This window comes from Perca fluviatilis, chromosome 3 (assembly GCF_010015445.1).
Source record: "Perca fluviatilis chromosome 3, GENO_Pfluv_1.0, whole genome shotgun sequence".
Taxonomy (NCBI): Eukaryota; Metazoa; Chordata; class Actinopteri; order Perciformes; family Percidae; genus Perca; species Perca fluviatilis.
Window position 1 is genome coordinate 22,249,086 of NC_053114.1, and position 11,251 is coordinate 22,260,336.

Consider the following 11,251-nt stretch of genomic DNA (forward strand, 5'->3'; position numbering starts at 1 on the left):
CCCTCCCCCGTCCTCTTCCAGTGTTTCAATTAGCTGCCTTACAATTAGATTACAGGGGGCATTACTTAAGAGGGACATAAATAGTGGTCCGCCAACATGATGGTGCCTCAACCACAGATGAAATATGAGCTGCCTTGTGTCATGCCATCTGGAGAAGAGACACTCTGATCCAGAAACCATGTCTTCAGCTCTACATCAGGTTCCTTCCTTTACTTTTTCGCTACTTACAACAACAAATATTAAAGCCCCCGTCCACTCGAAAATGTTTTTTGTATATTGTTACTTCACTTGGATGTTTGACCTTCACTGTGCAAAATGAAGGCTGTTTGGATCTGCTGGCCGAGTTTGTCTGTGCCCCTCTTAAATCAGAGTTTGAGACAACATGTACATACGAGCATGATTTAGTTACGTGAAGGCCAACCATGGTCCTGTATGCAAGTGTGATGTGGAAACGTAAAGCCTCATGGACTAGGATGAATGGACAGTGAAGTAGGAGACATCTTGTGTCCAGTAGTTAAAAAATATTATTTAAAGCAGATCATTTTCATATATCTTATAACATGTCTAAAGGGGACCTTTAAGTGTTCTTGGCAAACAATAAGAAATATTAACGCTGCTTTCCACCCATCGTTTCATTGTTTTTAACACTGGAACAGTTCTGACAGGATGGTGTTTGGGTGCAGGGGCTGTTTGGAGCTTCAGTCAGATCAAAGCTCTCTGAGGTTGAAGACAGTACCCCATTCAAGTACAAGTTTTAAGAGCAGGAAAAATCGAAGCGGCAGAGGTTGAGAGATCTATCTTGATTTTTATTTGCTTGTACGAGTCAAAACTTTAAAAGTGGGATCCTAAATTCTCTTAATGCATCTCAATAATCTTTCATTAGACAGTCCCTGGCAGGTAAATGCCCATCTTTCAAACTCCACACCCCCAGGTTATATTGCAGACATACACACAATATACAACTGTCCTTATAAGTTAACCGTTCTTCAAATCTAAAGTTGGTGTAGTGCCCCTTTAAACTGAACATACAACATGAGTTTCCATTTACCTGCTTGCTCTACCATGATATTGTTGAAAATGTGTCTTGTTGTACTGTTTAGTCCTTAATTCAATCTAAATGTTGATGTTTTTTAAGACAGAAATTCTCTGACTTTCTGTTATTGCTTGAAGCGTTGCATTGTGCTGTTGTTGCAGTGGATTTTATTATACTGTACATTTGTTGATGCAGAGTTCAGAGTCCCTAATTTATGTAAGGTGGTAGCCAACAGGGGCGCCGGACTGGGGGGGAAAAGGGGACTGAGTACCCAGGGCCCTCATGTGAGGAGGGCCCAAAAAGATGCTAGAATGAATAGCTGTGGATGCGGGGAGGGGCCCATAGAAAATGCCTTTCTACAGGGCTCAGAATTTCGTGCTACGCCCCTGGTAGCCAATTATGTTAGTTGAAATGAGATATCATTTACCAAACAATATCATAGCTCAGGCTACTCCAAGCTTTTAAAAGTAAAAAAAAAAAACATTCCATATCACAATCGACATTTCCAGCGAGCAGTGTGATCCATGGACTCTGGTCTCTGAAGTTATGCCTGACTCCAGCAATTTAGATGTCTATCTGAATGTACCGTCTGCTCTCTGTAATCTCATCTCCTCGTGTCCACATTGAGGGAAAGTGCTCTAGTGGGACCTTGATTCCCAGAACTCTCTTTTATCTCTAAAGGTTGGTCGGGGAAAATAAGCCAGACAGCTGTAGCAGATAAAATGTAGTGAAGGAAAAATGGTTCAATTAGCCATTTTTAAACATGTCCGTCCATTGGCCATAGGTTAAAGGGTGCTTGTTCTCCTTTTGGGACCTAATAAGACACTTAAAGAATCTTCATCCAGACCAAGAAGGAAGGTAAAAATGCAGCTGTACGAGAGGTTTGGAAGGGAAGTTTCCAGTTTGTGTGACCAGTCGATCTAATCCTCATGGGTTTCTTAATAAATGGAAAAGCAAAACAACGTCATTCGGAGCACTTATGTGTAAACATAAAAGAAGAGAAGAGGATCCTCTATCAAAACAAACGTCTACAAAATGTGTAGAGATTATTACAAATGCACCACTAAAATCTGCACTGGCCAAATATCAATGACTCCTGGAACGGCATCATAGGACGTTCTAAATATGTCCAGTCGTTATGAATGAATGAATCTGTTTTGGTTTACATCCAAATGCTCTCTAGAAGAAAGCAAAAAACCATCCCCCAACATTCTCCTCCTCACCCCCCGAAGCCTTAAATAAATGGATTGACTTTTGGACAAGCGACAGTTTTCCTTCATAATTGTTAATTATCATGAGTGCTCTCTGAGGTACTTTCTATGAATGGAGATGGGACACTCTCTCTCTCTTCCCCCATCCTCGGTTCTTTTTATGGGATTGGTCTTAGTTCTCAAGGACGTCCGAAAGGACGCCAGCGATGGAGGGAGGAGGATGCGGTGGATGGGTGGGGCACTTGCGTCATTCCTGCGCATCAGGGTTGGTGGATTTTATGGCAACGGGTGCCAGTAAGCTACACCCCCTCTAACCCCCACCCAAAGTCCATCTTCCCTGCCTGACCTCCAGCAGCCCCACCCACCCCTGGGTGGCTCCTCCCCGAGTCCCAGACGACAGAGAGTACAGCACTTAAGGTAATGTAAATAACCGGAGAGCCAGAGCTATTTTAAGATGCCGTCTTTCATTGTGGCCGTGGAGGGGGGACAAAGACGCAAGCCAAGCGATTGTAATTTCAGTCACGTTTTCGGACATGTTCTCTTTCTACGTTTACCATCCAGCTAGCTGAAGGGCCTGACAGACAAGAAAGAGCTTGCACAGACTGCAAAGTTAATGTGAGCCTTTTTCTAAAGAAAGAAAATATATTTTACAGTTAACAGACAGCTGAAGGTCTGAAGTCTGAGATACCTCATATTGAGCTTAAACTTACACACAGAAAAGAAAATATTCCTATAAAACAGAAATCCTTCAAATGGGTCCTAAGCAGAAAAAACATATTTCTGCAACACAAAAGGGCCTTTGGTCTTTTTTGTGTGTAAATGACCTCTTCAGGCCTCTAAAGTTATAAACATACAACAAACCGACAGTAAAGAATCACTTTTTGGTTGAACCTAAGAGAATATAGCTTTGTTTTAAGAATTGAAATGCCACAGAATGTCCACGATGCTTTTCATGTTGCAGCATCATGACCAATAAAATAAAAAGACAGCTAAATAAAATGTGCACATATGAAATATTCACAGTGCATTTTTAACAAGAGTCAGTGAAAAGTAAAATACCATTTTATCTTGTTCCAAAAGTAGAATTTATATATTTTCCTGAAATAATTTGTTCTTTTTTTTATTGTTTCATCTTTTATGACATCAAAAATAAATAAACATTTAGACAGCATCCTTTCTATCTTATATGAATAAACAGCATGATTTGTTATCTATGTGGATATTTTTCTCTCCATATCTATACAAACATACACATCACAGAGAAAATAATCTGTACACTGCTGTTTACAACAAATTTGTGAAGCAGGACCTGCCGCCACGCTGTTTTCACCAGTCACTGTTTGACTTTGCAAAATCACAAACAAAAACAGACACAAACCGCAGTAGAAGTACACTATTTGAGATAATTTGATCTTTTTGTAGAGGTTACATTCATATTCAAGTCTTTGTTCGCTGCAGAGCTTCATTAAGGCAGTTGAATACAAGATAATTTTTAAACACTAATGTACACTGATTCTTATGATTAAAACTGTTTCTACACCTGACATTAATTAAGAGAATATTAGCTAATGTTTCAAGTCAACTACCGTCACTACTGCTTGTATATTTTCTACTCAGCATGATACATGGATTGTTTCTCTCTTGATTCACAGTCATGATGTGTTTATCTGTAATCATGAAAAGCCTGACAAAACTGTATCAAACTCAATTAGTTTTGGGCTTTGGTTAATATGTCGGACGTATTTCACTTTTTAACATTACAGTCTATTTAATGTATTAATTCATTCATAAATCAAAACCTAATTATTTCCGTACTACAAATGTTAATTACACATAACATAACTGTATTGGCTTGATATGACATATTAAAGCTATAAAATATCCTGTTTTCCATCATTCCCTTTTGATGATCTAATTTACTTTAACTCTCTCTCTCTCTCTCTCTCTCTCTCTCTCACACACACACACACACACACACAATCAGATTTATAATAGTTGCGGCACAGGTGCTAAACTGTGTGTATGTGTTATTGCTTTTATCCAATTGGTACATACAGTAAACCCTCCTTCCAAAATATGGTTGTGCTGTCAGTCGTTTCTTAGTAAGTACCTGCCATGTGTTTGATTACTTGTCATATTTATGATCAAATATTTCACCACACAGTAGAAACTGTATGCAGCATCTTTTTTTTTTTATCTCCGCTCATTTGCAGTTTGATCAGCTTTTTCATTACGGATCAAAATCAAATTAATCAAATTATCTGAATACACGTTTCTTTACTGTAAGTAGATCTCCAAACCAGTTCAAAAAAAGGATGACTATACATACACCCTTCTATCTACGGCATAAGTACTATATGAGTGAATGTTTGATGTACTTCACAGAAAAAACAACTTCATGTCCGGACAATCAGCAAGCGTCTACGCTATATATCCTGACATGTGGTTGTTATCCAATCACTACATGCTGGATGTGGTACTTTTGTAGTCCCAAAGGGAGGATGTTTGCCTGTTGTCTCTTACTTCTTTTTGGAGAATCTGACATAGTAACCAGTTCTCTGTCAGTTCACTCAATGTGTTCTGTCTATTTTGGTTTTTCTTCATTTTTCATCGTGGTGGGAGGAATCAGGGCTGGAGTCCTCCTCCTCCTCCACTGTTTCCGCCGGCAGTGTGTCCCGGCGCGTGAAGGCGGCCGCCAAGGTCACGCTCAGCCGCGGTTTGACGGGCGCCATCTCCGACAACCCGATGTCGTTGCTGCGAGTCACAAGCGTCGTCTTATCCATAATCTCTCCACTGTCCATGGACACCACTGCATCCAGAAAGTCGTACTTGTGTGAAATCTTGCCGCTCTCAAACAGGTACTTTGCCAGGTAGGAGAAAGCAACGTTACCCAGGAAAGAGGCCAGCATAGAGACGGTCTTGAAGGGGAACTTCTGGATGACGACTTCCTCCATTTCTCCAGTAATGTGGTGTATCCTCTCCTCCGTGGTCCAGCCAGGGTAGTAAATGAAAGGAGGCAGACGCAGGTAGGGTTCACCTCCACCTATACGCAGCACCATGCCGCACAGGTAGGCAGCCACAGAGCCGTACGTGTTGGTGCCTTTGACAAAGAGCACACTGAGCAGCTGGGGGAAGATGATGACGTAAACCAGGTCTGAGCTCAGGTACCAGAGGCCGTAAACTGTCCCGGTCAACAGCGCCATCAATGTGGCAAGGCCGCCGAATACAAAGATAGTAATACGCATCACCCACACAATCTCACGGTCAGATGCCTGAGGAGACAGAAAGGAGTGGAAAAAGGATTGTAACATGCATGTGCAGAACAGCTCAAAACAAGCCAAAAAAATGGATTTTGTATAACATTTTGTCAGATGACTTCAGGGCACACACATCACGTACTCACCGACTGTCTAAAGGCGAGCTGGTAGATGTTCCTCGCAAACATGGAACTCGCTGAAAGGATGGAGGAGTCTGCCGATGACATGACAGCTGCAGACACTGCACCCAGGCCGAAGAAAGAGACAAATGGGGGGCAGAGGTGTTGGAGCACGATGGGTAGAATCATGTCCGCTTGGTCCTTCTCTTTCGGAGGAATGGCACCATAGGTTGTCTGGTTCCAGTCTGAGCAAGGGAAAGATATAAAATGAAATATGAGAGCAATGCAATATTTCTTTTTTATTTAGTTTTCTTTGTTTTTTTTTACAATTTTAGGGTCATTAAACCCAAATAAACAACATTTTACGGATAATGGGAATAAGCAAGGTTGAACTTGAAGCCTAACGAATATAATATGACTTTATGCAGAGAAAACAATCTCATCATTTTAAGTTTGTAATGATAGCTCATGTTTATCACTTTCATGTTAATACAAGCCCAAAACAAAGTTGTGTATTCAGATGTTCACCGATGAATCTGACGCCTAAAAATCTGGAGATCAAACCTCTAATTTGGTCCCCTGTCTCCCTCTAATGTAATATTTACACAGCCAGCGTGGTTATTAAATGGATTGCTGCTTCATTATGGATGAGGTAAACCAGCTGCTATTTACCAGGCTCTCTCAGATCTAAGGGCAACATGGACCCCCCCGACCCCTCCAAACAAAAATACACTCAGACTGTGCATATGCAAGCTCATGTATTAGCTCTCGAACCTGTGGAGGCCCCGATGGCCCCAATGAGAACGGAGGGCACGGCCATGACGAGGCACCCGAAAGCGGCCAGGAAGGAGAGGACCTGGGCGTAGGTGGCCGAGGAGGCCGACAGGACTCTCTGGAAATACACCTGCCATGGTATTCCTCCAAGCATCTGCAGTAGATTTAGAGACCAGTGAATTACATTCGCAGAACTCAACCCCAACATAGTTATGTCAGTTTTATTAAGACAGCACAAAATCACAAATTTGCCTCAAAGGACTTTACAATCTGTACAGCATTAGACCCTCAGTTTGGATAAGAAAAAACTCCCAAAAAACACAGTTAACATGAGAAAAAAATGTAACACAGTAATGTTAGAGTGCATGAAACTCCTCGCCATGAGGTTCAACTAAATGATTTGATAGCGAGCCGTCGTATTTGCGCTTCATAGATGACACTCACAGAAGAATTTTCTGACAATCAACAAATAGTCTCAGCGTGATGGTATTCGGTTCATTAATACAATCAGTGTTAGAGCTTCAGACCTAGACTAAATTCTGATGAAGTTGAGGGATGAATAACTTGAGGTGGCTGTACCAGGAGGCAGAAGTTGTCGATCCAGACCCAGGCGTCACCCTTCTGGATGCTGCCTCTCCAGGGCGACTGGTACACCTGCTGCACTGCAGTAACGGTAATGTCTGACACCGCAGGGTTGGTCAAAGCAAAAGGGACACTGATCCACTGTAGACGTCCGGAAACAAAAACAGTACAAGAAACACGTATAGGTTTAATGGTTATTAAAACTTTAGCTCTTTATTTACCCCACCTTAGTTATCTTTGCAGCAATCGGCAAACTATTTTTGTGTGTAATGATTTGGCATTTTTAAGTCAAGGTGCGACGAAATTCGGTGGGACAAATACAGTAAATCTACTCAAGGAGGGTATCTAATTACACTAGTTGTAATCATCTTTTAACTTCTGCTCAACATGAACCTACCAGGCCAATAAAGATACAGAAGAGCTGGACAACATCAGTGTAGGCCACAGAGTAAAGTCCTCCAACCAGAGTGTAAAAGATTGCAATGAGTGCTGAGATAACCACGGAGACATTAATGTCCATGTCCACGATCACACTCAGGGTAGCACCTAAGGTCATGAGCAAAAAGATATTACGGCCACTGCAACATCATATAGACAAAAACTCACTTTGATCGTGTTGCCCACAAGAATCTATTATTTTATTGTAGATAGGAACATAAACTTACCAAGTGCTGATAAGATGGCAGCGGACCAGAAGATCTCACCCATGAGTGCAGGTATGAAGAGGAGGCCACCCATGCGTTTCCCATACTTCTGCTGGAATGGGTCCAACATGGTGACGTAACCTCGAGAGCGCATGGGCTTAGCGAAAAAAAGACCACCTGGGAGAAAGAGTGGACACATTACAGGCTGGGAATTGAGGCACCCACCATCCACCATCCACCATCCACCATCTATCCTAAATCTAGACTTAACTTATTTATATATCCTAAAGTGTACATTCATATATATTCATCAAGGGCATCCCTTTGAGTTCAACATTGGGGGGAGACCTCCACTTCTGAGCAAAATTGAAATTTTGAGCATATCAAACACTTCATTGCCTGAATTCTGGTGATTTTTTCTGCAACAATTTGTGCCTTTTATGCCTCAAGTGATGGGGCGAATATCTTTATCTGTGTAAATTTATAATAGTTGTTGTTTTGTTTTGTTTTGGTTTTTTTTTTTTGGGGTGCACTGGTCAGTATTGATTATTAGGGGTTGTTTTAAAGCACTCACCCACAACAAGACTGAGGGCATATCCAAAGGGAGCTTGAGCCCAAGCCAACCCATAATCAGGCAGATACACATACTCAGCTGTGCCATTGATATATCCTCCTCCAACCCAGGTCGCTGAAAATCACACACACACACACACACACACACACACACACACACACACACACACACACACACACACACACACACACACACACACACACACACACACACACACACACACACACACACACACACACAACGTCACCACTAGAGAAACAAAATCACATCTCTTCATCACATCTTTATTTGGCATTTGTGTTAATAGAAAATCTAGAATGTCTTGCAAAATGTTGCCACTTATTTCTAAAAAAAAAAACTATTTTCTTCTCACTTTTACACCTTCCGCTGATTCTTCACACGTTGAAGAATTAATGATTAAACTTGTTAAAACAGACCCAAGTGTTAATTTTGAAGCCTTGTAAAACTGGCAAAGCTACTAATATCCCAGTGTTATTGTGTAATAAATACAAACTTCACCTGTCATGGTAAATCCACCGACAAATAATCCAATGTCTCTCCCTCCGACCATGATGGTTTCGCTGCGGTCGGTGCCCTCCGCCTCCCCGGAGTGTTTGTTCTTCCATGCCGCCCAGATGCCCACGAACAGGATCAGTAGATAGAAGATCACGATAGCCACAAGCCCCTCTACATGGAAGGTCATAGTCGCACCGGTCTCCCGCTAGGAACGGGAGGGCATGGAGACCTGCTTGGCGCACGGAGAGAAGAGGATCAGATATTAAGGGAAATACAGTATTAATTAATGAACTATGGATCATAAAAACAATCATTGGGCATTTCATTTTCTGCAACATTTTTATCTTTTAGGTTCGTTTGAAATCCATAGAAAGGTTAGATTTTTAGCAGGTTTTAGTTGGATTAGAGGTTCTTTTGTCGATGTAACATTCCATGCGCAAATGTGAATGAAATGTGGCTTTTAACTCAGGACAGGTCATTTGTGGCGATCGTCAATCTACATTAGCATACATAATAAGTAAAGTGAAAATATTGTAAAGAAGACTTGAGTGGTCAACTTCTGTAAGTTTGGAACTGTATAATGGGCACACGTGTTTAATTGTGAAAAATGTTAATAAACACATTGTTTATATATATATTGTAAAGAAACTTTGACGCTCGATTTTGTCATTTTCTATTTCTTCAGCCAAATACATAAAGTGCCAGCTACATTCACTAATTCAATCACACAAATTATACACTGATTATTCCCAACATAAATGAAAATGAATGAAGTTAAGCACTAAAACGTGAGAATTGTTTAAAAAAAAAATCACAGTTGGTCTTCTATTTCGTGACTTTTTTCTTTTCTAGCTCTCATTCTCTCCGTCTATGCGCGGACAGATGCGCGTAAAATTCAAATTACGCACAGAATTCATGACAAAAAAATTAAACCACACCAAGTTCGAGACAGCCTTATCCAAATTATATTGTAGAGAATGAACTCTCACATAATGATCTCCACTTTGATCATGCTCAAATTAAGAAGAAATCATCCTCTAAAATGCAATTTGATATACAGACCTAAACAATTTACAAAAGCTTAAAAAACACATGCAAAACTTACCTCAAGTATTTCTAGAGTCATGTGCTGGAGCACCTTAGGCAGAAAACAGAGAGCAGAACAGTTTGAAGGTTTATTAAGAGCCTCTTCCACCCCTTTGCATCGCGAGGAATAGCTAAGTGAAACGTTGGTGGAGGTCTTCCGGGTGATTTACCGAGGCTTAAAAAGGGGCCGGTGCCGTCAGAGGACTGATACACACGTCAGAGAAACCAAACGTCCCTCTTAATGAGCACCTTGCATGGAAACACGTCACAGTGTACTGGCTGATCTGACTGGGAGGGCTGCAGAGATTCCTTTACTCAATAACGGGGATTGCTTTTTTTTTTAACCACTGAATGGCATGCCATGAATAGTAATATCAACGTTGCCATTTTACACATTGAATAATCAATAATTTGTGGATGCGTTTTATGCTTCATGTGGCTCGTGCTCCTTCAAACTCTTTGCGTAACAGCCGCCTAATTGCGCAGCTATACTTCATGTGGCCTTTTACCCGCTGTCACTCTCTCCTCAGCCGGCATGTTACCTTACAACCGCAATTAACTGCCCCACAGGAAACATTTGTTTGCGTGACTGAGGAGAATGAGAAATGTTGCTGTTTAAAAAAACAACTACTAAAATGTAATACTCTTCACGCAAAACGATCTCACCTCAGACTTGCTATTTTTCAATTCTCAAGCAGACATGGTCCAATCTTCCTCCTGTTTTGGGCCTACCATGGAAGAAATCTGGGACAAAAATGCGCCCCACCTTTGAGCAATTAGAAATCATTTAAGTGTAACTGGGCCTGCCACATCCCCTTCAGGGTATATATATATATATATATATATATATATATATATATATACACATACACATATATCAATGACCTGTGTCTACTTAATGGCCATCTCCTCCTGAAGTCTTTTAATCTGGGCTACTCTTGTCAAAACTGGCAGACATCCAATTAGGATGGATCCTGAAGAGCAGCAGGAGAGATTTAATGATACAGTCTGACTTACAAAAAAAAAAAAAAACTCTGGCAGGCGCGCGCGCGCGCACGCACGCACACACACACACACACACACACACACACACACACACACACACACACACACACACACACACAGGAGAAGTTATTTGGGCTGAGGCTCGGGTGTTTGATTGCTTGAAAGGCTCAACAGTATGTTCTACCAAACACACATTTACTAATTAAAACTATTTTAAAAGTTCCATAACTGGAACATGACTTTATTGGATTTAGTTTGACATCAGACAAGTGATTCTGTGTGGTTCTGATGGGGAAACTTCCGGGAGAGAGAGCTGGAAAGGTTTCTAACTGCATGTTTGACAGATGGCTGCCACATGACCTTGACACTTTCTTCAAGCCAAACTGAAGCTGAGCCTCTCCGTCTTTGTGGATTGATGGTACTACAGTACCGAACTACATACACATCTTC

General features: G+C 41.2%; 1 protein-coding gene across 2 annotated transcripts; it reads right to left on the minus strand.

The window, feature by feature from the left end:
- Positions 1 to 3,254: 3,254 nt before the first annotated feature.
- slc5a7a (solute carrier family 5 member 7a) lies at positions 3,255 to 10,549 on the minus strand. 2 transcript variants are annotated; one of them, XM_039796245.1, is made up of 9 exons: positions 9,816 to 10,549; positions 8,714 to 8,942; positions 8,195 to 8,308; positions 7,642 to 7,797; positions 7,374 to 7,522; positions 6,974 to 7,117; positions 6,395 to 6,548; positions 5,648 to 5,865; positions 3,255 to 5,516 (listed from the first exon to the last, which is right to left on the minus strand). In XM_039796245.1, the coding sequence occupies exons 2-9, from the start codon at positions 8,895 to 8,897 to the stop codon at positions 4,845 to 4,847; spliced, it is 1,791 nt and encodes a 596-aa protein (XP_039652179.1). In that variant the 5' UTR covers positions 8,898 to 8,942; positions 9,816 to 10,549; the 3' UTR covers positions 3,255 to 4,844. The 2 variants fall into 2 exon arrangements, with proteins under 2 accessions (XP_039652179.1, XP_039652178.1); XM_039796244.1 differs by having other exon boundaries at positions 8,714 to 8,939; positions 9,816 to 10,548.
- Positions 10,550 to 11,251: the final 702 nt, after the last annotated feature.

Excerpts from the sequence above, each read along its gene's own strand:
- slc5a7a (XM_039796245.1), bottom strand. The coding sequence starts at position 8,897 with ATGACCTTCCATGTAGAGGGGCTTGTGGCTATCGTGATCTTCTATCTA. Across the intron at positions 7,118-7,373 it reads TCTGTATCTTTATTGGCCTG|TGGATCAGTGTCCCTTTTGC; the intron begins GTAGGTTCATGT and ends GGACGTCTACAG. Across the intron at positions 6,549-6,973 it reads TCGACAACTTCTGCCTCCTG|ATGCTTGGAGGAATACCATG; the intron begins GTACAGCCACCT and ends AATCTACTGCAG.